Genomic DNA, 26,948 nt, shown 5'->3' with positions numbered 1-26,948 from the left:
ATATATATATATATATATATAAGTGTTTTGATCAAGAGGCACTTTTTGGACTCTTCAAGTCTTCAAACTTAATCAAAAATAAGCAACCTAGCCTATAACTATTTAGAGAAATTTAGGAAATGATTTTATAATTTTAAGAAAAGCAAACAGTTTTCTATACATGTATATGCAATATCAATAGATTAGTTATAGATTTACCTATGATCATGGGGAAATGGAGTGGAGACCTCGAAGGCAGGAAGGACGAATTGGCACTATTGGGATTTTTTTTTATTGTACGAACAATGAAGCCTATAAAACGAATTTTGAGGAAGAATGGGGAAATTTTGTTCCTTTTTTTTAAGACTACTATGTGTATTGAGTTGTCTACTTCACACATAGTACTCTTTCTGTGTATATTCTACACTTCTACTATGACAAGATATATATAGTCAAGTCTTGCGTATATATTACGCTTCTATTTTTTATTAAATAAATAGACATTTAATTCTTTTTTGACCTTTGACTAGATGCATTGTTATTGTAACGCGACTAATGATTTGCGTATATTCTACGCTTCTATCGTTGACTAAATATATACACATTTAACCCTTCTTTGACCTTTAACTAGATATATTGATAATTAATGGTCATTTTCCATTCAAGTACTAAAAGGCTAAGTATATTGTTCTTGTAATATAATTAATGGTCATTTTTTATTCAATATTAAAAAAACTCTTTTCATTTTATTAATGGTCATTTTCCATTCAATACCAAAAAGTTGTTTTCATTTTATTTATTTTTATCTCTAACGAATTAATATTTATGGTTTTTCATTTAATATTTATATTGTTGTTGTAATATAATTAATGATCATTTTCTATTTAATTCCAAAAAGCCCTTTTCATTTTATTTATGATCATTTTTCATCCAATGGCAACAAGCTCTTTTCATTTCCATAAGTATTTTGTGTAAAAAATCTTTATTTAAGAGAGTGGCAAAAAGCTCTTTTCATTTCCATAAGTATTTTGTGTAAAAAAATCTTTATTCAAGAGAGTAAAAACTATCACCTATTTTTCTACTTTTTTTTTTTTGCATCATTTAATAAAAATTCTAACTTCGCTATTATTGACCTCCCATAATTTATGATATTAGCTTACATTTCTTGTTTTGTGTCATTAATATTAAAATGATTATTATTTATGCACAAAATGTAAACTTATGCCCTTATTTTTTAAAAAGAAATTGCAAGATTCATTTAGTAAATTTTATTCTATATAAATAAACTTCTTATTATACAGTGAATTATAGTCACATCATGTTTTCGATTTATAAATGATTTTTGGTAATTCTTCAAATTTTTTATTAAAGACATGAATAATATTTGTGCTTTCTTTCTCTGTCAAACTTGGATAGTTGATTATAGAAAGTCCAAGTGTGATTAATATTTTTAAGGAAACTTACATAAATATATTATAATAAAAAAAATATTTATCATTTGTAGCAATAATATTTCTTTTTTACTTGACCACTTTTAATTCACTTATAATACAAGTTTAATACATATTACAAAGATAAATTTATTATTCAAGTATAATACAAGTTTTAATGATGGATAATACATTTATCACACATTTTAATACACTTATAATACAATGTGATAATATTTTACCAAACAAACTTAATATATTTCAAAAACAATTATAATTCAAATATATTGCATACATAATTCACTTTTAATACATATTACAGATTTATCACAATATTGCCTTAAATGATAATAAACAAAAAGTATCACAAATATCAGTAATTATTTTTAAAAATGTATTTATTCATGTAATTTTTCCATATGTTTATGTATATGTTAAATGCCTTAACTTCTTTATGGGTTTATAATTTTATATTTTGAACCCGTAATAACATTTTGTCATGTAATACTTTTGAACAAGGAATAATGTAGTTTTCTCTAACACCTTTCAAACGTTTAATTTGATTCTAAAGTATGTATACATGTAGATTTGTTCTTCGTTTGAAAAAATAGATTATCAATTAAAACAAAAAAGTTTGAAAAAATAGATTATCAATTAAAACAAAAAAGTTCCTTCCATGAGCCCTTTGTTCCAAAACAAACTTTGTTAATTTTTATTTATTTCTTATTATTTGGAATACAAAGAGATGCAACATGGTAGTACAATGCACTTCTAAAATAAATTTCATCTACCCGGGATCGCCAAGTGATTTGGGCTTGAAACTTCCATGTTGGAAGTCTCAAGTTCTATGTGATTTGCAAGCTATTGCATAGAAACGAAAATTTTACCTTGTGTGCACCCAAAAGATAGCGAATGCGGATTTCTCTTATCATGATAAATAAAATTTAAAAAAAAAAAAAAACCATCTGCACAAGCAAACCATTTTATGCAACCAATGAAGGCCCTCTTAATGATTCTTTTGAACTTTGTTCCAAAATTAGAACTTCAGAAAAAACACAGTGCATATAAAATGAAATTTTTCTGTGACTTCTCAGGTATAGAAAAATTTTCTGAAGTCATGTTGAAGAATTTTGCAGCTTAAAAATTTGATAAAATTGCCTCAACTCAACTCTATGGTGCAACTGAAAAATCAATGACCAATGAAAAAACAGCTCAGCCCCAAAACCTACTAATGAAACCTTTCTTATCTTTCTTCATACGAGAGTCCAGTGATGGGAACTCAATAAGGTTATAGGCCAGGTCCAATACGATGGGATTACGAGCAACTGGTTGAAAGGCAGGTGGAAATGTTTCAATTCGAGGAACAACCTTCATGTTGGCTTCACCAACAGCTGATTCGTATGTGTCCAATTTTTCCATGAGAAGTTTCTCCATCTGAAAGAAGTATAAAGCATGGGTTACACAAGTCGGGGGATCAGAAGAATACAAATGGAAATGGAAGCAGAAACTAGACAAACTAGAAAAGGAAGAACACAAAACAAAGTGCCTAAAAGAAACTCCGGAGTTCTTGGAATACAAAACAGATAGGCAATCGACTGTCATGGAATTAAATGAAAGCGAAGAAGCATCAAAACTTTAAGTTTCTACTACACATCAAATATCAAAAATTTATCAAGGCAGAACTATTTGTCATACTTGGTGCTTCAAACATTCAGGTGACCCTAATGTGTACCAAACTAAAACTAGAAGAGAATGGGAAAGGTTGAGCTAGCTTATGTAGAACTACCAGAAAACACGTCCAACAGTTGGGAGCATCTACGTAGTACTAAATGGATAAAAAACTGAAATGAACTGTGTAACTGAAACTTCTACTATGGGGGTGGAGGAGAGGAGGGGGAATTTGCGTCAAACACAATGCTGAAGTGCTCAGCGAGAATTATCGATGAAGAAACACCATTTTTACTTGTTCATGTTTGATTTTTTTTGGGACACAAGCAGAATTATAACACCAGAAGAAATTCCCTAACTGCGTTATCGTTTCATTGAGTTGAAATCTTTTCCAGCACAAACACTTGAAAAACGACGGAATTTACAACTTCACTTCACAATATGCCTATTATTTGAGGAATTAAGCACACAAAATGCAGTATCCTCTGAGGGACACGAGAAGGAGAAAACTATTAATGCTTCTACTAAGATAAGCAAGAGGTTCATCTAATGTTAACTACATTTTGAATTACCAAGAATTCAAACCTCTTAGTTCAAACTTTTTTATAACTCTCATGATTCTCGCAGTCGATATTTTATCTTCAGAAGAAATCCAAACTTCCTTGCTTCAATGTCATCAAATCCAATCAGAAAGATCATCAAAGAAGTTGGTTGGAAGTAGTTTTAACAATACAGACAATCTCCATGGGTTTCTTCCTAGTTTCATATAGAAATATGTGGAACTGGTTCAATTTGCACCGAAGAAAATCAAAGAGGAGGTGAATACAATAACAGATTAGCTAATGGGAATGACTGCAAAAGTATAACAGACATATGGAAGGCCAGATCATACCTTCTTATCAGTTCCATTCAATGAGATATTAGATATCTTTTTCGAGAGATTTTCTGGAGCCTTTTCCTCCTCCATAATTCCTCTGGCATGCTCAGCACAGCTGTTAGATCTGCTCTCGTTATACAGTGTTCTCAGTTCCTTGATCATGACCTGTTACACATAGAAAACAATGACAAAAGGAAAATCAAAGAAGAAAAATTAATCACTCATATTACTGATTGAAGCGACACAAGTAGAAAATATAAGAATGCTATAATTATGCATCAGAACTTAATTAACGTATATATTAAGGTCAACATGGATGTTTAAAGCCATAAAATCCAATTTCATAGCATTGTGGTGGTTAGACCAACTATGATATATGGGGCAGAGTGCTGGCTAGTTAAGAGCTCTCATGTTCAGAAGATGCAAGTTTGCGAAATGAGGATGTTGAGATGGACATATGGACATACTAGAAGAGAGAAGATTAGATGAGGAAAGCTGGGTAAGATGGTTTGGGCATGTGCACATAAGATGCGCTGATGCCTCCTCCACCCTAAACTCTAGTTCATGCCTATATAAAGGGTAATGTATTCCCTTGTAGATGCATCTCAAAAATTCTATAAAGTCATGGAATATAAACAAAGATAAGATGTGGTTGAACTCTTCTTGACAACCAAATACTTCAAGAAGATCCATAAAATCCTTTCATGGAGATCAAATGAATCTCAAGGAGGTCTACATCATTCTACATTAGAGAAATACGCCACTAATGGCCCTTGAATCACGAAGAAAATTCAAAGAGAAAAATCAAAAGGGAGGAACAGAAATCTACCCACATTCTTTATCAATAAAATTATGTTTCTTCATATTTGATTTGCGATTGCAATTTATTTTTTATCAGTCTAAAATTTATTGCAAACACTATTATATTTGATTTTGTTAGTAACATATAAAAAACAAGTGTAAATATTTATGTGTGTAAAGATACATTACTAGATTTAAAACCATAGAAGTTCCCATCATATTTTATCCTTCAGGAAAAATGTAATCAACTAAAGTTTAATATTGTAGTAACTGTAGTATTACTATTAAGTTAAAAGAAAGATCTTAAGATGAGATTTAAAGTTCTGAGGATGTTGGGAAACTTATGAATATGTAAAGATACAAATTTGAACATTTCGGAGTAGAACTCTTTTGGAGTTGGGCGTACAAAATCTAACACGGGCATCTTCATACTAGTTCTCCCTATAAGAAACAGCTAGGAAGCTCTATCAATGAAGATTTAGAGTATACGCACAACAAAATTTTAATATAATATAAGCAGGTAATTTGACTGATTAAGTGCTTACCTGATCAGCAGCATTCGCGGACTGCAGTTTCATAAGAGCTGCATCAGCTAAAGAACGAGCTCGAGAGTACAAGGCATAAGCTTCTGTCCTCTTTCCCGCCGAACTGTAGGATTTTGCTAAGTAGAAGCACCTGGAGGGAAATTGATAACAGAGCTTTTAATAGATTTCGAAAAAGAAAATATCAATCCTAGGGACAACGTTACAGATTCGGGAAGTTGCAACCCCATAAACCAAGTAAGATCTAAGATGACTAGCGCTTCATGGGGAACAGAAGGAGGAGGGCAAGAGGACTTGATAACAAGACCTAATCCAACTTTTCAACAATCTTCTAAAAGGAAGATTCCATCTTTAGACCGGTAGCTTTAGACCACCGGAATTTTCTTTCAGTATGGAGGAAAAGCTCTTTTTCATTAGCGGGGATAAATCTTTCGAACTCAAGTATACAGGGGATACACATTTCAGCTGGTTTTCATTGATAGAAAGAGGCAGGAGATTTACAAGTAAGGTAAGCTTAGATCCACACANGGATAAATCTTTCGAACTCAAGAATACAGGGGATACACATTTCAGCTGGTTTTCATTGATAGAAAGAGGCAGGAGATTTACAAGTAAGGTAAGCTTAGATCCACACAATCTAAGATGGGTATGTGAGATCCTAATACAAGCTTCAAAGGGTTATGGACAACTATACAGAAGGTGGGGTAGAAAACAACAGCACAACCTATACAGAGTCTATCAAAACTTCAACGTATATGGCAGATTCGTTCGCATTGAAGTATGGCATGGCTCCTCTAAATCTGCAGTAATCATTCCGGAGATGAGCTTTAACAGTGGGTGGACAGATTTCACGACTAAAATCATTCGATTTCTGGGGAAATTCAACAAGTCATGGCCACCACCAATACCGTCTCCATTGACAAAATCCTATTGGGCTGCTGCTAGCATAGTAAGCTGGCCAGAAATCAGCCAACCAGCAAGCATAGGTGGAGTCGATGACAACCATCCGCTCCAGAGAAGCTTAGTCGGCACTTTCAATGACCCTTTTCATCACAGCCCGAACCCTGAGTTAATTAAAAAATGGTTCATCTCTAGATGGAAAGTCACTGCTGGTTTCAAAGCCACGCCCCTTGACCACAATAAATTCCTCTTCGAGTTCCCTTCGAGACAAGAAGCAATAAGAGTTAAAGCTGGGGAATGGTTCTGGAATGGAAGGCACCTCAGCCTGTCGTGGTGGTCAAAAAATATCAACTCTCAGACAGGGGATCCACCGGAAAACATCTGGCTAAAAGTATTTGGGATTCCCTTAAATGATTGGACCATGGACACTTTCGAGCATATAGGGGACAGATGCGGAGGCTTTATTGGAGTTGACGAAGATACAAAGAACAGATCCCACTTTCTCTGGGCTCGTATCTGTGTCAAAAATTCAGTCATGAAATTCCCGGCGAGTTTGAATTTTGAATTTGCTGGCTGGTTGTTCGATTTGGCATTAATTTCGGAGATCCGTTCCTCTCCATTACCCACTGGACAAAACCCTGAGTTGGCTAGGGTTGGAAAGCTGCTGGGAACAGAGTCCCATTCAGTCCCACGTGATATCAGATTTAAAAATCCACGTGAGGAATCTGTGGACAAAAGAAAGGGCAAGTCTTATTTAAATTTCAATATAAATGGGCCGGCCCAACACTACCATGGGAGAACTTATTTAGACTGGAATAACGATTATTATTCCAAAGGCCCAAACAAAAGGAAGCAACACAATTAACATAACAAATGCAATCATGGAGAGCCTCCATAGCCAAAGCAGACCCATGCAGCTTTAAACCTTCAACTTCCTTCAGTGCAACATCCTTTGATGCTTTGGAATTGGAAGTTCAAGCATCTAATCACCGGAATTTGGAGCATAATGCAGGAGTCTTTTCACNATTAACATGCTCAAAAGTGCTATATATCCAGTTAATCAGGTGGACAATCTAGAGGAACTTGCTGGTATACTTAGTTGCAAAATAGGATCGTTACCCACCACCTATCTAGGTCTTCCCTTGGGGGCAAGTTTCAAATCTTCTGGAATTTGGAATGGAGTTATTGAAAAAATAGAAAAGAGACTTGCTACATGGAAAATGCAATACCTCTCTATGGGAGGTAGGCTCACTCTCATCAACAGTGTACTAGATAGTATTCCTACGTACTGCATGTCTCTATTTCCAATACCAGGTTCAATTTTGAAACAAATAGATAGGCTCAGAAGGAGATTTCTATGGGAAGGAAATAGTCTCACTCACAAGTACTCTCTAGTTAAATGGAAATCAGTAACTCAACCTAAGTTTCAAGGAGGCTTGGGAATCAGAAATCTCCAACTTCACAACAAGAGCTTACTCATGAAGTGGCTCTGGAGATATGGACAAACTGAGACTGGGTTTTGGAGAGACATCATCAAGGCTAAATATGGCATTCAAGATCACTGGTGTCCAATGGAAAGCACTGAACCCCATGGTGTTGGGGTCTGGAAACACATAAGCAGTTTCAAAGATAATTTCTTTGAGGAAGTATCCTTCAAGGCTGGTAATGGACTCAAGATCAGATTTTGGCAAGACAAATGGCTTGGGAACTCTAGGCTAAAAGACTATTTCCCCTCCTTGTTCCAGATAGCCTCCAACAAAGAAGCAACTATAGCCCAGTACAGAGACAACAACCATTGGACACCAATTTTCAGAAGGAACTTCCAGGATTGGGAGATTAATGACCTCCTTTCCCTCTTAGAAACTCTGCAAAACACTACATTGGTAGTCAAAGATCAAGACAAGATTCTTTGGGGTAATTCTAAGGAAAAGACCTACACTGTGAAAGAATGTTACAAAAATTTGAGCTTCCAGAATGGCATTCTACTAATTTGGCCTTGGAAACATGTCTGGAAAACTAGGCAACCCCTCAGAGTTTCTTGTTTCACCTGGACAGCATTGAAGGAAGCATGTCTAACACAAGACAACCTCAGGAAAAAAGGTGTAATCCTCATCAACAGATGTGTCATGTGCAAGCAAACCAATGAGAGTGTTAATCACCTTTTTTTGCACTGCCCTGCAACAATTAGCTCATGGTATTATTTCTACTCTATGCTTGGTCTACAATGGGTAATGCCCTACAACATGAAGGATGCTTATGCCAGCTGGATATTGTGGAAAGTTGACAAATCCATCTGAAAGATCTGGAGAATGATCCCAGCAGCCATTTTTTGGAGCATATGGAAAGAAAGAAACAACAGATGCTTTAAAGGAATATCAACCTCTTTATGCACTCTTAAAGCCCAATGTCTAGTTAGTTTATTTAGCTGGCACTTTTATGCCAATGTAAACAGTGTGGATAACCTTCGGATTTTGTTAGTTCCCTATCTCTAGTACAGTAGAGTAGCAGGGTTCCCTATTGACTGTTTCACAAGTTTTTGCCAAGCTAGCTCCATATTTTCTGTTTGGAGCAGCTTCTTTGCACAAGGTGCTTTTGTAACTTCGCATCTTCTTGATGCTTTCTAATTTCATTTAATTACTTTATCAAAAAAACAAAAAAAAACAAGACCTCATCACAGTGCAAAAGCAAAATTATTTTTCAGAACAGACTGAAAATAAGAGGATGGGTAGGACTCCTAATGTCTAGCCAAAAGTCGAAATTAGTGCACCAAACTACAGGCCTGCCACATCAAATTGAACAAAAAATTTTGCACATGAAGAAATAAGTGCAGAATGAAACTCAGTCTAAGTCATGAAGTAACTAGCAGGAGGCAAATAGATTAATTGAATGATGTCCTTTATCTAAGACAATGAACATTTTATAACAGTTTAAATAGATACTAGCACACGAACCACAATTTCAAATTACACCTAAGTCCAAACAGGCAAAGTATAATCTTACATAGTATCGCTCACCCATAATTTAATTGATCACCGCTTAAGCATTTTGTACATTGAAATGGTACAACTTCCTTATCTAAGACACTAAAAGTTCCAGATCTTCATTTCATAAATTCACCAATAATATTAGTTTTAGATAGCCACAAGAAATGCTAAAACCGTATGAAGATGGTTTTTTCAAACTCCTCTTCTCACCAGAAACTTTTTCAACTATCACATGATAAAAGAAAAAATACGAGAACATACTTATTATAGTTCCACAAGTGGGAGGGTAGTGTGTACACAAACCTTACCCCTACCTTGAGAGTTAGAGAGAGCATATCCGATAGACCCTTGGCTCAAAAAAAAAACATTTCACTTAATAAAGTAATAATAGCCAACCTTTCTGCTCGGAAAACCATACTTTTCAGCTCACACTCTTCAGCTAAGGCAACTTCTTCAATTTTTCTATCTCTTCCAGAACTAACTAGATCAGAAAGATCAGCAGTATTCTGCACCAGAGAAAGCAGTTAATACTTAACAGTGTAGTCCAACAGCCATATGAGTGAGCCTTATCATATTGCCAATTTTGATCTAAATGCACTGATTAAGGATGTAATAAAAAAATTCACACTCGATAATTTTACCTGTAACAGTAGATCATACAGACGAACAAGCTCCTCTGGCTTCGTGACTTTTTCATTTTTATCATCACGGACCTTGTTGAGCTTGCTTTTAGCTATTTTAACTAGCAACTGGTTCCTCTCAATGGTTCGCTGCCCTAAAATTGCACCAATGGCTTTATCCAGTCCACTTAACTCATCCTTCACATTTTCTGAATTAGCAGCCGTAACCTAAAAGACGAACCATGTGTATAAGATGAACAAATTCAGGACTTTCAATTTGATTTATGCAATATATATCAAGATCAACTTGAAATTTCCAAGAGCCAGCTACAATAATGTAATATAAGGAGTAGTCACTCACCAGGTCATTCCGGATGCAGCTCCTGGCTTCGTGATATGCGGCAAATATTTTGTCATATAACACAAGTTTCTTCTCTGCTGGAAGAGAATCAGCAGCTGAACCATGGATATCTTTCTCCAGTTCCTGGGCTGATTGAATGGTACAGTGTATAATATAAGCTTGAAATAAAGCTAACCAACGTGATGTTTTAAAGGCAGATATGCAAATATGCAATTACTTGACCAAAACACAAAGTGGTTAAAAGTTACTCCCTCCATTTCAATTTATGTGTTAAGTGTTCAACTACGAACGAAGTATAAGAAAGAATATTTTTTTAGATCTTCTCGTTTTAATTTTAATACATGCAATGATATTTTTGTGGTTATAAATGCATGTCATTACGGGTAAAATGAGAAGTTTAAAGTCAACTTGTGTGCAAGTATAGAAAGGTGTCTGTTTTTTTTGGAACAAACTAATAAGGAAAAAGTGTCACATAAATGAAACAAATGGAGAATTTCACTAGAGGTGCAAAAATGAGGAGAAATTTAAAACTAAATTACGAGCGTTCAAGTTAAAGCCAGTGAAAATTAGCATTTCCCACTCAAGTTTGCAAAATCAACAATGTTGATGCAAACTTTTTTAGGTATAATACATTATAATACATGCATCTGTGTACTTTATTCATTGTAAGATTACTGACTTGTTGCATTGTATAACATGGCATTCCTAGTGGACAATTCCTTCAAGTTTTGGTTTGCCTCATTTTGTCACATATTTTATACTCTGTTATATTCCTCATGACTGTTGCAGGGACTAGACATGCAAATCTGCAACTGTGAACATCATTAACATTAGAAGACAACTCACAAGGGTCATAGAGAGTGCTCTGCAGCCTACAAGGATTTCAAGTATAGACATCCAAAAGCTAAGTGGAAAATATCAAGGAACTCCTAGAAATGCCCTGTTGAACAAAGAACACAAGTATGCAGACCAAAATCTAAAACAAGGTTGAAGGAACAAAATTTGGTTGAAAATAGTAGACTGGAACAATTCCAAACTCAAGAGACAAAAATTCCTAATGTTAGCTCCAGTAAGTTGACTATTGGTGCGTTTTTCAAAGTGCAACCTTTTGCATAAAGTAAACATACCTTTCAGGATGGACACACGTGTCTTTGCATTTGAAATTGGAAATCTATTTCCAAGCCAATGAAATTCTGTCATAGATGCAGCCTGCTGAGATCTTGCCTCTGCCATAGCAGCCTGTTAACAAAGAAAAAAAAGTGATAGATCAATTAGGAGCAAATCATCCTACAAACTCATTCTTTAAAAAAAATAAGAAAGATCTTGAGAAAGACAGCACCAAGGAGTACAATGGAAGCATTATTATACAAAAAAAAATAATGCGTGTAAACCATACACACTTTTATTTTATCAGGTGAATTGTAGATACACTTAGAAATGACAGCTCACCTCCAACTTTGCTTTGAAAAGGTCCAGTGCAGGCCCTTCAATTTCACCGATGGAAACGAGTTCAGAAGTTTGTAAGTTAGACTCACCAATCTTGTGTAAGCAATATCTGATACTAGGTTCTACTTCCTCAACTCGCTCACGGCACAATACTTGGTTCTCTAGATCCCCATATTTTCCAAGTTCCTCATACACAGCCCTATCCAAATAAGAGATAAGCGAGAATTCAGGACCTTGTTGAAACAATAGTATAATTCAAATAAGAGAAGCGGATATAGCGAGCAGAATGAAGAGATTATTCCAAAACTTCATCCCTGGATATTATTTGGAAACAAACTACACACTCTGGCCATTATAATGTCAGCAATAGATTAGTATACATCTCCATAAAGACTACGGTACCTGGCACTTTTGAAACACTTTAGAGCAACGTCCCAATTTTGATCTTTTTCAAACAATAAACTCCCTTTCATGTATGCAGCATAAGCCTGCAGATCAGGAAACAAGATTGCTAAATTACACTACAAAGGCAAACTCTAGAAGATTTGTGTCAGTAATTAAAACTATTAGTCGCTTTAAGCATTGAAACACAAAATGAAATACCCCATCTACACAAGAGCATGAAAGAAAATCATAACAATGCTAAAAGGATATGATTAGAGAAGGAATGGGATGATCAGGGTGTTCAGATATTCAGATTAATTAACTATCGTCTATGCAAAATCTCCAGAAAAAAAAAAGTATGTTGACAATTTGCAGATCTTCTAAGTTTGATTCAATATTTTTTTCACAAGGTAAATAATTTTACTAATCATCCTAAATTCTCCCACATAAAAGTAGTACATTAAAAAGTAGAGAGTCAAAAACATGATATGATTCTTTACATTTGATTCTCTGTTCTACCACCAACATATACAGGCAAGGTTCCAAAAGGCAAGGTGAAAGGCAATACCAATTATATGAAGATAAACAGATTTTACATTGTAATAAGTTCTCATTAAGGAACAAAGTTGATACACTGGGTCAGGTAAATGATTAGCCACACAAAAGGGCAGATAGATTAATGGAAATAGGCATCTTTTAGACCATTTTAGAACCGGAATAATAGAAAAGGATCTACATTTTTTCATCAGCTGTGAGAGTAGCTAAATGTCACATCCTTGACCATAGCCAACATTAATGACTATACTCGAACTGATTCACTACTGTCCCGTGTACATCACAATTGACTGACAACCTTCCAATGTAGCTACAAGTGGACCAAGTTTTCTCTCGACTCTCGAGCATTTACACATATAACACCAGCTAATATAGTTATCTTTCTTTTCCTCAGAATTTCAGCAGCAAGTTTAACCCCCTAATTGTCATCCAAATGAAGCTCTTTGCTTTGCTTTTATCCTTTCTATCCAAGTAAGTCACTAGGATTAGTTTGTTTTATCCTTCCAAGAGTACAGCTACTATGTAGACAAGGATTCTTTTTTTTTTTTAAGGTAACTTTACCTAGACAAGGATTCTAACACTTGGGAACTTACTCAATTTATGAAGTCATTAGCAAGTACAAGACAACTCCACTATGTAAGCTTCAAAGCCAGTTCCATTAAGAAATTAAAGATGATTGTGGTAAGTGCGGCCAGTATTTGAAAAATAGTTATACTTTGATGAATTTTCATAGTAATAATATCTGTTTGGGTTTTATCCGCTTACAGGTGCACGACAAGGTAAAACTAAAACCACAAGAGGAAAGATTGTCTCAAAAGATCTACAATTTATAAGAATCACTGATGACTTAACTAAGAATAAAACAGAATAGAAGCAAAAAATCTATACAGGCAAAAACAACAGGAGAGGAAATCTGTGCTAGGCAGACCCGTGTGACAAGCTAGACCAAGAAAGAATGCAGGGAGGTTCGAACCTGATGCCCCCCATTTGGGAGATCCCATGCTCAACCAAATCGGTCACCCTTGCGAGTGAAGTAAATTCAGTTTTAGCACTGATAAAACCGAAGTTTGAAAGGCAAATAGAGAAATAAGTCACACAAGAATCTGTTTCTTTCAGTATAATTTGAAGTCATAAGATGCTAACATGTTAATCAAACTTATCAACCAAAATCTATAACATGGTTGATCTAAAGGACCGAATGACTTCCCTGCCACCACTACACATTAGTGGCATGAGTTCCCTTTCCCTTTTTTTTTTTTTTGAAACTGGTAACATTGTATTCCTCAGCATTAAGGGCTATGCTGGCCACCACCAAAAGTGTTAGTTACATAGAAAAACCAACAAAGAAAAAACAGGACTACTTACAAAGCTCCTATGCAATCCACTAGTTGAATTTCTTCTTCTATTTTCATTTCTTTACACCAAAAACCTAAAGTGGTAATTACTTTCCACTTAATCTTCTCTATAGTGCATTCTTCCCTACAAAAATTCTCCGATTTCTCTCCTTCCAAATGATCCACCAGATACAAGCAGGTACTGTTCTCCACCACCTCCTCTGGCTCTTACTACCTCCCCTTTTGACCCAACAACTTAGTAGGTCTGTTGTATGTTCTGGCATAATCCAATTTAGGCTCTTTATATTGGTGAATAGAGCCCATACTTGTGTTGTTACTTTGCAGTGGAGAACAAGATGATTGCTGGTTTCTAGAGCCTCTTTACAAAGATAACATCTTGAGGCAATAATTTTTCCCCTCTTTTGAAGTTCATTATGTGTCAGGCAAGCTCTCCTAGTTAACAACCAAGTGAAACACTTCACCTTAGTAGGGGCTAAACTCTTCCATATAGCAATCCATGGCCCTGATTTCTTCCCTGCACTTGTGGCTAGATCCCTTTTATACATTCTGTCCACATAGAATTAGCCATCAGTATGATGCCTCCATAGCAATTTATCTGTTTCCAGATTTGTGCCAGGAAAATCTCCAATCAAAGCTAGCATATCCGATACCCACTCTATTTCCCAATCATTAAGAAATCTCCTTAAGAGCAAATTCCATCCTTTTAGGGACCAAACCTCTTGTATTTTGCTGTCAGGATTCAGGCAAATGGAAAACAACCCAGGGAACAAATTTTCCAAGGACCCTTGACCTGTCCAGTCTTCCTTCCAAAACAAGGCCTTATTTCCTCGACCAACCTTTATCCTTACATTGTCTTTGAAAGCCAGCCATAGGTTTCTTATAGTCCTCCATACTCCCACACCATATGTTTCCTCTCAACACCATTGATCTTTCTGACCATACTTCTGTTGAATGAGTTCCTTCCATAGAGCTTGATCATCCAAATTGTATCTCCACAACCATTTGGTAAGTCAGTTGTTGTGTATTTTAAGGTTTCTTACTCCCAAACCCCCATATCTTTTGCTCTGTTGAACCGCCATCCCAATAGTTGTATAAGCGGGATTTGGAAGTGGGATTAGAAGAGAATATTAAAGAGGAGAGAGCTGCTTGTAAAGGATGATTTTATTATGAGGGAAAGCCCTCTTTTTATACAAGAAAAACTTGCTACTTTGGTCAAGTGGCCGACACATTCTACTATTCTACTTTACACATGGCCCTTTTATTTTGGCCGACACAAGAATACAAAAGACTTTTACTACTTTGGCCAAGTGGCCGACATATTCTACTATTCTACTTTACACATGGCCCTTTTTATTTTGGCCGACACAAGAATACGAAAAGACTTTTTTTTTTTAACAAGATAATCCAATGGAAAATATACTCAAAACCTTAACTACACTTTGCACAAAAGTGGACAGTATAGGCTTGAGAGTACAAAAGCTAGAGACTAATGAAGAGATACTGAAGTCTAAAGCTATAAGTCAGCAGCATGACTATAAACATGCGGAGCTACGTCGTTCGGCAGACGGTAAACAGCCAGAGCTAGAAGGAGACGTTGGGAAACTCCTTAAAACCCACAACGTTGTTAATATTGCAGGTACAAGCTTAGGAGCTATGGAAAAAACTACTCCAAGAACACATATGCTCGAAATGTAACGAAGGAGATGATACTATCCCCGAAGTCCTATTCGAATAAAGAAAGCCAGACAGCTTGCAAGAAAAGATAGGAGAAAGATGAGATAGACATCAGAAAAGATATGTAAAGTTTTTTCATTATTAGCTGTAAAATAAACGTCTAAGTCAAGTATAGACTTAGTCAAAAGTTACTTTTAGAAAAGTAACTTTATGAAAAAAAAAAGTCTTTTGTTTTCTTGCGTCGGCCAAAATAAAAAAGGGCCATGTGTAAGTAGAATAGTAGAATGTGTCGGCCACTTGGCCAAAGTAGTAAGTTTTTCTTGTATAAAAAGAGGGTTTCCCCTCATAATAAAATCATCATTTACAAGCAGCTCTCTCCTCTTTAATATTCTCTTCTAATCCCACTTCCAAATCCTCAATGAGTCTATAGCTTTGACTACTTTGCCGGGAATGGGAAAAAGTGACATCACACATGTTGGCAAAGAGTCTAAAGCAGAATTAATCAAAGTTACTCTTCCCCCCAAGGATAGATATTGAGATTTCCAAAGTGTCAGTCTCCTCTCCGATTTTTCTAGTATACTACCATCCTAGATGCTAATCGCTTTATGCTTAGCACCCAATGGCAAACCTAGATAAATTGTAGGCAACCTCTCTATCTTGCACTTCAATATATTGGACAAAGCTTGAAATCTGTTGGACCTCTTCAATAGGAAAAATGCTACTTTTTCTCCAGTTCACCTTAAGTCCAGAGCATGCCTCAAAAAATACCAGAATAATTCTGTCATTCTGATGTGACAGAGTTGTTCCTGCTCTTCTTCACAAAAAATTATTGTGTCATCTGCATACAATAAATGAGTCATATCCATCACTTCAAAACCCTGTTTTTTATTCTGAAACCCCTAATCCAGTTGTTTAGAGAAGCTCTCCTCATCAAACTGTCCAACCCTTCCATGGCAATGATAAACAGGAAAGAGGAGAAAGGGTCTCCTAGTCTAAGACCTCTTTCAGCAGGAAAAAAACCTACAAGATACCTTTCCCTGACTCAATGTATTTCAGAAAGATGATCCTAATCAAAAGAAAATGAACAAAGAGACTTCAAGTATAAAAAGAAAAAGCATTTTGAGAAGATCAACAACTCAACACCTCTGGCAGAACCTCAGGGGTCGTATTGAATGAAGGTTTGGTCTAATGACTAAACTCAAATGCTCTCATGAGCAAGCACATTGCCATGTATATGAGAATCATGACACAAGAAAAGCATACCTCCGCTTCTAAAGATGTTCTCGAATCTCCCTTGATGGAACATAATTCCTGGAAAAGACTAGCCCATTTAACCGCCTTTCTCAACCGACCAATCAGATAACTTCTTTGGCGTGCATTTGGTCCATCAGGCAATGTTTTCTTTTCCATAGCATGACTCCAAGCTCTTTCAGCTGTATAGAGAACCAAGTGAAGAAACCTACAACACGCGTAAATCATTGAGATTGTTAAGCATTGATCAACTTTGTACGTTCAAGAGATAACAAAGAAATTATGACTCATATTAGGCAGAGTAGATTGTTCATAATTCAATAGACTGCATTATCCGCAGAAAGTATAGATCACACTACAAAAAAAAGTATAACAATTCTCTCTTTATACTTCTTCAAGGAACTAGATCTTTAACATGTCAACTTTTTAGAAATCCACTCAAGAAATGCACCCAAGTGCTCCAAAAAGGGCGTCATGATAGCTTCATCAAATTATTAGTTTAGACTTGCCAACATACAATTGTTAAATAAAATAACCCAATACAGCAGAAACTCTTCTGCTCCCTCTCTTTTATCCCTTTTTCTGAGTCTGACAAACCTTCACTAGGCAATGCCTGCATGAATTTTCAATTGATCCCTTTTTTAGTACGATTAGATATATATCATTTTAGTAATAAGTGTAGTCTAGAGGTCAATGAAGTGGGATGAAAAAACATGTGAGACTTGGATTGAAATCTCCACAGAGAAACACTAGGTGATTTCTTTTCAATTGCCTAAACCCGGGTGGGTGAAGTTAACAAGTAACTCTACTAGTGGGAGCTAGCAAGTATGTGGTGAAATAGTTTAGTGATGCACAAGCTGGCCTGGACGTCGCCATCAGAGGCGGAGCTAGTAAGGGTCCAGGAATTCATTTAAACCTTTCAGCAGAAAACAACACTATTTATAAATGGTTCAAATTATTACTATTATTATATATGTAAGTATACAGTAGATGTTGAACCCCCTTCGACTTCTTCGTATTTTTTTTCTTCGTGTTTCGAACCCCCTCAACGAAAATCCTGACTTTGCCCCTGGTCACAATTATCTAAAAAAGAAAAGAGTCAAATTTTGGACTGAACAAGAAGTAGAAAATTCATATAATCGACCCTAATTAGTTTTAGTGATGGGTAATTTTTGCTGCTGTATTGATAAAATACAATCTTCAAACACATTACCATATGTGCTGGCATGCTAGGGTCCCCTTGCTTAAAAGAACCAAAAAACTAAAAAGAACCCCTAAATTTTCAACAAATCTATGACTTAAATTATAAACCAAGCAAATACTAGCCATACAAAACATGACAAACAAAATACAAATACACACACCTCACTTCAGTGACCGTAGTTACTGAAATTGAACGCTTAGTGTACTTCAAACGTCCGTGAGTAAACTTGAGTGATTTATACAATCTCCTTAATCGAGCCGTACAATACCTCCTGCAAATTCCAATTTTCTCAAACCTTTAACACCAAAATCACTCAAAAACATATCACACCTAAATCACATATTCATTGTTTTAAGGAACATGGATGTGTCGGAATCACCTGTAACGAGCATAATCACCGAATCTCAATCCATGCTGCATTTGAGCAGATTTTAAAAGCTGTAACACTAGAAAAATGCACCTAAATTCAGTGAAATCTCCAAAATTTTCAATGCAATTGAAGAAAGGAACTAGCGGATAAACCTTTGAGGAAGGAGAGAGAGAGTACCATTGACAGAGAACTTAAGGTTACTGATCTGATCAGAAGGAATAGAACTCTGATCCTCGATTTCCATAGCAGTACTTTCCTTCTGCTTCCCCATTTCCAGCTAATGGCCGAGCGTTTTCTGATTCAATTTCATTTTTTTGGGTTAAAAATATTCTTACTTTTAACTAGTTAATCGCCATATCCCTTAACACAAATGTTTTCACTTTCTCATTTGATTTATTTTCTGTTTCTTCCAGGGAACACAACCTAGAAACATCAAATTCGTGCGAAATGAAAGTAACAAATAACGATAAGCACTATTTGTGAAGTTGCTCAAATAAATTCAGGTATGAAGGAATCAGATGGTCAAAGTTTTCAGATCTGTGGTTAAGAGATTGATATGAAGAACAGACAATTCAAGAAAAATGGAAGATTTAGGAAAACCCTAACTATAATCCCAGCAATGGCAGAATCAATACCTGGATGGTGTTGAGGATGGCCTTTGATTCTCGCCCTTTTTTGTGCACAGACGGAAGAACAAAGAAGACGACAGTAGAAAATGGCGTTAATTTTATAAAAGCAGATAATAAATGTACTCTAAAAAAAATATTAGTACCAGCTTCCTCTTTTTTTTACAAGCTTCTTGAAAAAAAATTAACAAAAAAATTTACTAAACAATTAATTAATATTTTACCAATTTTAAAAAAATAAATATTATAAAATATAGTGGTAGTAAACTTCATTGAACTTTGCGAGATTATTAATATTAATTTTTTTAAAAAAAATGTATGCCCGTTGTTATAAAATATAAACTTACAATAAAATATTAAGAAGACAAGAGAAGTATGATAAAACAGAGAAGATTTTTATTCTATTTAAGTATATTCTTCAAATGGTGAGTGATATCTTTATTTATGGTGTTGAGACATCACTTTCAAATGTCATCATATTAATAGATATATGTTTATCCATAATGGATCATATCACCTTGGAAATATACATATATGAATTCAAGTAATTCATGAATATATTCAATGAACAATTCACTTAGTTAAATCGATTTATAACACTCCCCCTTACATATCCATAGATAATGTGTTTCGTTAAAACTTTACTAGAACCCTGTGGGGAAAAATTCTAGTGATAAAAAAAAGAGTACACATATCTTCTGATACGCATAATTTGTTGCCTCATTAAAAACCTTGCCAGGAAAAAAAATGGGACAAAACCTCGGGCATGGAAAAAGAGTGCAACGCGTATCATACTCCCTAATCAAAACATCACTTAATTTCTTATGATGATGTCATCCAATTTTATATACCAACTCCTAATATTAATAATGAAAGTGCCTTTGTGATCAAATTGCATTCACGAACATCGTTGAACTCATCCTGATATATCATTTTCTGATTTAGTGAATATGACTAGACTTTGAGATTAGCAGAATACATTATTGAATATCATTTTATTCGTCATGACCTCGTTGTTGCAAGTAAATTGGTTATTCAACTTGTTCACATCAATAATCATCTTGTGGACACTTTCATTTGCAGTTGATTATCTTCGTATATTGTGGTTGGTATATTCTTTCTTCAACGAAAAATCACACATTTTTCGAATATGGTGTGTCATTGATCTTAACCAAATGCATTTTCAACTTGCTTCATGAAAGGTTATTATTTCTGCATGGGGGCTACAAATGTCTGCTTCATTGATTGCTAAGATATTTATTGTGCCTCGACATTTAAATAAATAGCGTGTTTGAGACTGAACTTTATGGAGATCAGATAAATATTTTGCATCTATGTAACCAGTCAGCTCTGACTTGAATTCCTCAAATAGAATAAACTCATGTCTATGGTCTTTCGAAGATATTCAAATGTGTACTTTAACACCATTTCAATGTCCTTTTGTTGGAGAGGAACTGAATCTTGATATTTGATCGAGTATTGTTAGCAAGATGCACTAGTGCCTTGATTGCGCACTAAGATATGGAGTATCATCACCAAGAAGCTATTCATTCTTCTTTAGAGATCAAACTGATTCATCATTTATATCCAGCGATCTCATAGTCATTAGGGTACTCAATGAATGTAAATTACACATATAAAATCGCATCAAAAGTTTTCTGTGTATGTTGACTGATGGACAAATATTTCATTCATCAAATTATCAATCTGTAGGTCAAAACAAAATTCTTTTTTACCAAGACCTTTTCACCTTTTCAAACACTGACAACTTTTGAAAGCTTTTTAAGAGTGCTAATGATTCAAATCATCAACATACACAACTATTATAACAAATTCATATTCTGACCATTTCATAAAACTGCAAGGATAATTAGGGTCATTCTTTTGTACCCTTTTCTTACTTGACTATTTCAACTTATTTAAGGATTCTTGAAGCTTTATTGAAAAAGTTTCTTTCGAACTTTTATATGTTTCAGGCACCCCGATTACTTCATGGATTTCTATATAACCTTCATTGTTGTCTAGCTAGACATGATAATTATCCATTATATGTATTCAAGTTTTTCAATATATTGTAAAATCAAAACAAATCTCATTGCATCCATCATAGGAAAAAACATCTCCAAGGCACAAGCCGTACTTGATATCTAACGGTTATAGTATCTTATAATAATTTATTTGTACCCTACTGACATTACATCTTGATTTATGGACTGTCAATCCAAAAAGTCACTTTTCTAAGTAAAACAAAATATACTTGAATTATGCAACTACTTTGCCAATCATTTATCTGTCAACACTCTATGACAGATTTAAATTCAAGATCCCTGTTACAATTTATTTCATTGAACGCTACCTCATATCAAAGATACCATCGACGGTTATTTGATATCGATTCCAACATGACATAACTTATTGAGATCTCTTCATTTTTCATCATTTTCAGGTACCTGAACTTTTTCCAAGGTTTTATGAAGTGTTATGTCGTGGTGCTCTCTTATAGCACTTGCCTCATTATCATGACCATATTGATCATTTTCTCCTCTCCTTCTTCAAGAAATGTTACATTTGGAATAGATTGGTCTATTACGCTTTAGGCGTATCATACACTCTTTCCTTCAAGGACTTTTCGTTGGAGCATTTGCAGCTGAATTATAACATAGGGTCAGTAAATTCATCTAGCAATAAATTTGCAACATTATGCAAAAAAAAATTATTCCTTGAACTTCAAGTTCACGTTTTCTTTTAACGAGGAATATAATATAAAGAGAAGAAAACAAGAGAAATAAGATGGAAGAGAGAAGATTTTTCTTCTATTCAAATGGTGAGTGATATCTCTATTTATAGTGATGAGATATCATTCTCAAATGTCACCAAATTAATAGATACATGTTTATCCACAGTGGATCATATCACCTTGAAAATGTACATACGTGAATTCAAGTAATTCATGAATATATTCAATGAACAATCCAAATAGTTAAATAGATAGATAACACCCTTCAATTTGTTGTTTAGAGGTAATATATCTTTGTTAAGAAATGACTTTGTATATACTACTAGATTAGTGCAACCCGTGCTATGCACGGGCCCAACAAATTGATTAAGGAACATTTTTAATACATTTTACTTGAGAAAAATTAAATTATTACGAGATATTTGAAATAAAAATTATTTGTATACCAAAATTGCAAGGAATGCAAATTTATATTTACAAATATACTACAAAATTGCGCCTTAGTTAGAGAGGAATGTCAATAGCCCTTTGTTGTTTGTATGAAAGTTTAAATAAAGTAAGAAACTAAAAATTCTTACAACATTTTATAAGAAAAAGAAAAGTAAACAAACAATACAGATTATTGACAAAACACAACTCTTTCTTCCAAGTTCTTGATAAGGGAAAAGAAGAGAGGGAAAAGAAAAGAATATTGGAGAGAAGTACACATCCCAAACATGGATCTTAATTGAAAGAGATTCGTCTAATGCTCAAATTTACACGAGCTTCAGCTCACCAATGTTTGTTCCTCGAAACAGAAGACATGCACGGTTAAAAATTAATAAAATCATATTCCCTTGTCTAATTTTTTTTTAATAAAGTCTCTTGTTTGTCACAAGAAAATGAAAAATCTCTCTTGTATATCCAAATGATGCTGTCTACTTTTAAGAACCAGTGAATGGTACACACATCATTGTCCTCACTGTGAGAAATAAGAAATGAATATAATTGTTCTGATTATAGCATCAAAAAACATCTAGGATAATTTGCATGTGTTTAGGCTTTACCTAGGGATCGACTGATAGCCAAAAGAGTATTAAGCCAGACAATTAATAAGCAAAATAAGTGCTCAGGCAGTACAAACTAATTTTTTTTTTACAACAGAATCATTGTTGAACAAGTGGTTTTGCCTACGTCTCAAGTGTTTGATGCAGCAAGATAACTTGTTCAACAATGGTTATATTGTCCACAAATTTGTAATTTAGCATGGCCAGATTTAGAACCCGTTTGGATGAGCTTAAAAAAGTAGCTTTTAAAAAGTACTTTTGATAGTGCTGGAACTTATTTCTAAAATAAGTAGTTATGTGTTTGGATAAAAGCGCTGAAGTTAAAAAAAAAGTTGTTGATGTGTTTGGCAAATAACTGCTGGTACGCACTTTTTAACCAAAATGTCTGAAATACCCTTAAAAGTTGTTAACATGATAAAAGTTGATTAATTTAAGGTTTTTATACTTAAAAAAATGAAACAAAATTAATTTATATTTTACATCCATAAGTAATTATATTTTGCTATCATTCACATATTTCTTTAATATCACAAATTGTTTATAAATAATAATTATAATAATAATAATAATATATAATAATAATAATAATTATATATAATGATAAGAAGTAATAATAAAAATAAATAATAATAATAATAATAATAATAATAAAATAAATAACAATAACAGTAACAATAATAAATAAAATATTAATAATAATAATAATATATAATAATTATAAATAATAATAATAATATATAATAATAATAATAAAATAATATGAAAATAATAATAATAATAATAACAATAATATAAATAATAATAATAAAATAAATAATAATAACAATAACAATAATAATTAAAATTTTAATAATAATAATATATAATAATAAATAATAATAATATATAATAATAATATATATTAATAATAATATATAATAATAATAATAATAAAAGACTAATAAAATAAATAATAATAATAATAATAAGTAATTTAATACAAATAATAATAATAATAGAACAATATAATAATAATAATAATTATAATAATAATAATAACATATAATAAAAATAATAATAGTAAATAATAATAAAATAAATAATAATGATAATATATAAAATAATAATAATAATATATTAAAATGATAATAAATAATAATAATAATATATAATAATAATAATATAATAAATAATAATAATAATAAAAATAATAAAATATTAATAATAATAATATATAATAATAAAATAAATAATAGTAATAATAATAAAATAATAAAGTATTAATAATACTGATAATTATAATAATAATAATAATAATAAGAAGAAGAAAATAATAATAATAATAAATAATAATAATAATAATAATAATAATAAATAATAATAATAATAATAATAAAAGAATTAAGGGTAAAAATATATACATGGTCAATATAAAATGACTTTCAAGTTGAAAAAAAAAACACTCTTCACCTAACTTTTAGCTTTTGGCTTAAAGTAAGTTATTTTTGACTTAAAATAAGTTACTTTGATATTTGCCAAACACTCTAATAAATCAAAAACTGACTTTTAAATCAGTTTGACCAGCTTTTAAACTCATCCAAACATGCTCTTATTATGCAAGGGAAAAAATTACTTGTTCACTTATTAAATATGAAGATTTTGTCTTATGAAAAGAAAATGTAGAAAGCAAATGAAGTAGTCAATTATCTTATGTACAAACCACAGTGATGGTGCCGAAATTTTTTCAAGTAGCTGATAGGTTTGGGATATGAAATGAAACAACAATAATTTGATAAAGATACAAAGAATTTTATAATATTATTTGTTGTCAGTAAGCTTATAGCATTATTACTACAAAAATTATATAAAGCATTTTGATTAAATAAGCCATGAGCACACAAATATCAACAAGAACTGAAGTTTGTGTTCCATTGCATAAGTAGAGGAAAAGCACATTTCACCAACTTATTTAAATCCTTGTAAGGAAAAATCAGAAATTTATTTGACTTAAGAAGCAACATGTTATACTTTAATAAGATCTGAAATAGAGCATCAAAATTTAAGGAACTTTAATACTTACCCAATTGTAATTTCTCCGATGTAACTTCCAGTCAATTTACACACTCTTCCACCTTAACTAAACTAATTCTTCATGTAATTTCAATCCCCTTAATAAATATCAAAAAACATTTAGAGAAATAGGATTGAAAGAAATACAAGATAGAATCACAATATCCATCCAACTAAGAAAGTGAAAAGAATTTTGATCCATACAGTCCAAAAAGAAAGCATCAATTCGTACCTTGTTTTAAAAAAATCAGAGAATTTTCATAAAATTGAGTGATTCGAGATTCGTTTGAAGGATTTGATTCAATCGGAGTAAAAATTAATCGGGGTTGGGTGTTTGATTTTGAGTAGTAGTGATTTGTTCTTGAATTCTATTGGTAGAGGAGTCACTCGAGAATTTGGCCTTGGAGGAGTAAAGAGATGATGATACTTTCTGATTGCAATGAGATTTTTATGGAGGAGAGTGAGAGAGTGGAGAGAAGATACTTCTAGAGTTAAGTAAAGCTTCTAGAATGAACATAAAAAATCTTTTGCCTAATTTTTATGAGGGCTACCAAACTATAATTACAATTTTACCCTTGTATGTTTGGTATAATGTCTATTTTGCCAATGGTCGTCCTCTCCATCACACTTCTCTATAACTAGACTAGATAATTTCAGACCCGTGATACGGGCCAAATATAATTTTATATATTTTGTTGGAAAAATTACATAAATTCACAATGTAAGATATCATAAACCCCTCTCGGATATATTTTTATCCCCTCTTGGATACATCCCTCCCATGAAGTAATATATATCATTAGTAATGTACCAGGCAACCAAGGAATGTATGCGAGAGCAACAAAAAAATTGAGATTTTTATAATTGAGAAAACTTCTATGATAGGATGTAATTAGCCTCTAAATATATGATATTTCTATACTTTATACCTTCTTTTTTTACGGTAAACAACTTCAATATATTACTTAATAATCTTTTTCAAATGTTCATACGACATAAATGCTTCGTTTACAATCAAATCGAGAAAGTTGAATTTCAAAAAATTCTATGCAACAAGAAAATAGAGAATTGTGTTAGATTATGAGTTAAAACATTTCACATTCGAGGAACATAAAATGTTGATATCTTTGAAAAAAAGTTTATCGATCTTCATACATTTTCACAAGTGGTATCTATTTTCTACAATGTTATCATCTTCTTTTTGTAATATTTGCACCATAAGCTTTGTATTTGATAAAATACTAATTATTGATCAACCAATTCGTAATGAAAAGTTCATTTACAGATTCAATATTACAACATTATATGTATTTATAATAGTAATTGAATTAGTTTCGAATAGAAAAATTATTTTTATATTTTCAAAAAATATAATAAGAGATAATAATAATATATTAGATTCTTCAATGATTAATATCATGTCAAAATTATATATTTGAATTAAATAATTAATTTAATGAAATTCTTTATCTATTTTATTTAAAAATCACTTAATAAAATAGATTATAATTGTGAGTCTTAATAAATTAACAATTTTCGTACTGATCCCATTTATAGATTAGTTTTGACTAAACTTATAAAAAAAATTATAGGTGTTTAACAAACAAAAATAATGACTTACTTGACAAAATATTAGAATGAATCATCTCATTCTTTATAAAATGATAAAAAGATTTAAAAAAAAGTTACGACTTTATATTTTGTCTTTATATTCATTAAAATTAGGAGAACAATTTAAGATGGCAAGGAAAGAACTTTCTTCTAAAGTAACACTGAGAAATAGTGAATTTTACTTTTGTCTTATAATTGTTTTACAAAAGTAGGGTCATTATGTAGAAAATTAATCAAAAATGAAGTTCTTAATGTTGAAAAAGAAAGTTGCATTATTGATCTTCCTAATAAGAGATCTATATCGAAGTGTATATCATTTTAAGATGCAAATTAGAAATAAATGGCGAGAAATTTATTGATATAAGACATGAGAGGGGAGAGATTTGTGGAGTGAATGAAATGAAGAATGTGTTAGTGTCTATTCACTTGTATCATGGACTTAGTTCTAGAAAAATCTTATATCTGATAGCTTCTAGAA

General features: G+C 32.8%; 1 protein-coding gene and 1 long non-coding RNA gene across 3 annotated transcripts; both read right to left on the bottom strand.

Moving 5' to 3' along the window:
- Window positions 1–2,375: 2,375 nt before the first annotated feature.
- Window positions 2,376–19,163, bottom strand: LOC107011755 (signal recognition particle subunit SRP68-like). Of its 2 annotated transcripts, XM_015211379.2 has the most exons (14): window positions 19,037–19,163; window positions 18,579–18,696; window positions 18,411–18,477; window positions 18,192–18,302; window positions 16,840–17,035; window positions 12,011–12,096; window positions 11,612–11,807; window positions 11,290–11,401; window positions 10,163–10,290; window positions 9,823–10,029; window positions 9,578–9,687; window positions 5,301–5,430; window positions 3,970–4,119; window positions 2,376–2,843 (listed from the first exon to the last, which is right to left on the bottom strand). In XM_015211379.2, the coding sequence occupies exons 2-14, from the start codon at window positions 18,670–18,672 to the stop codon at window positions 2,622–2,624; spliced, it is 1,809 nt and encodes a 602-aa protein (XP_015066865.1). In that variant the 5' UTR covers window positions 18,673–18,696; window positions 19,037–19,163; the 3' UTR covers window positions 2,376–2,621. The 2 variants fall into 2 exon arrangements, with proteins under 2 accessions (XP_015066865.1, XP_027770583.1); XM_027914782.1 differs by lacking the exons at window positions 18,411–18,477; window positions 18,579–18,696; window positions 19,037–19,163 and adding an exon at window positions 17,790–17,910.
- A 1,939-nt stretch (window positions 19,164–21,102) lies between these two features.
- Window positions 21,103–25,352, bottom strand: LOC107010605. Its single transcript, XR_001455736.2, has 3 exons — window positions 25,092–25,352; window positions 24,870–24,957; window positions 21,103–21,674 (listed from the first exon to the last, which is right to left on the bottom strand). It is a non-coding gene; the product is annotated as an uncharacterized LOC107010605 (long non-coding RNA).
- Between the last annotated feature and the right edge of the window lie 1,596 nt (window positions 25,353–26,948).

Source organism: Solanum pennellii, chromosome 2 (assembly GCF_001406875.1).
Source record: "Solanum pennellii chromosome 2, SPENNV200".
Taxonomy (NCBI): Eukaryota; Viridiplantae; Streptophyta; class Magnoliopsida; order Solanales; family Solanaceae; genus Solanum; species Solanum pennellii.
This window is presented reverse-complemented; position numbering and strand designations above follow the sequence as displayed.

Coding starts and splice junctions, on each gene's coding strand:
- LOC107011755 (XM_015211379.2), bottom strand. CDS start 18,672: ATGGGGAAGCAGAAGGAAAGTACTGCTATGGAAATCGAGGATCAGAGT. Junction 10,030..10,162: donor GCTGCATCCGGAATGACCTG/GTGAGTGACTAC, acceptor TTCGTCTTTTAG/GTTACGGCTGCTAATTCAGA. Junction 5,431..9,577: donor ATGGTTTTCCGAGCAGAAAG/GTTGGCTATTAT, acceptor ATTTCCCTCCAG/GTGCTTCTACTTAGCAAAAT.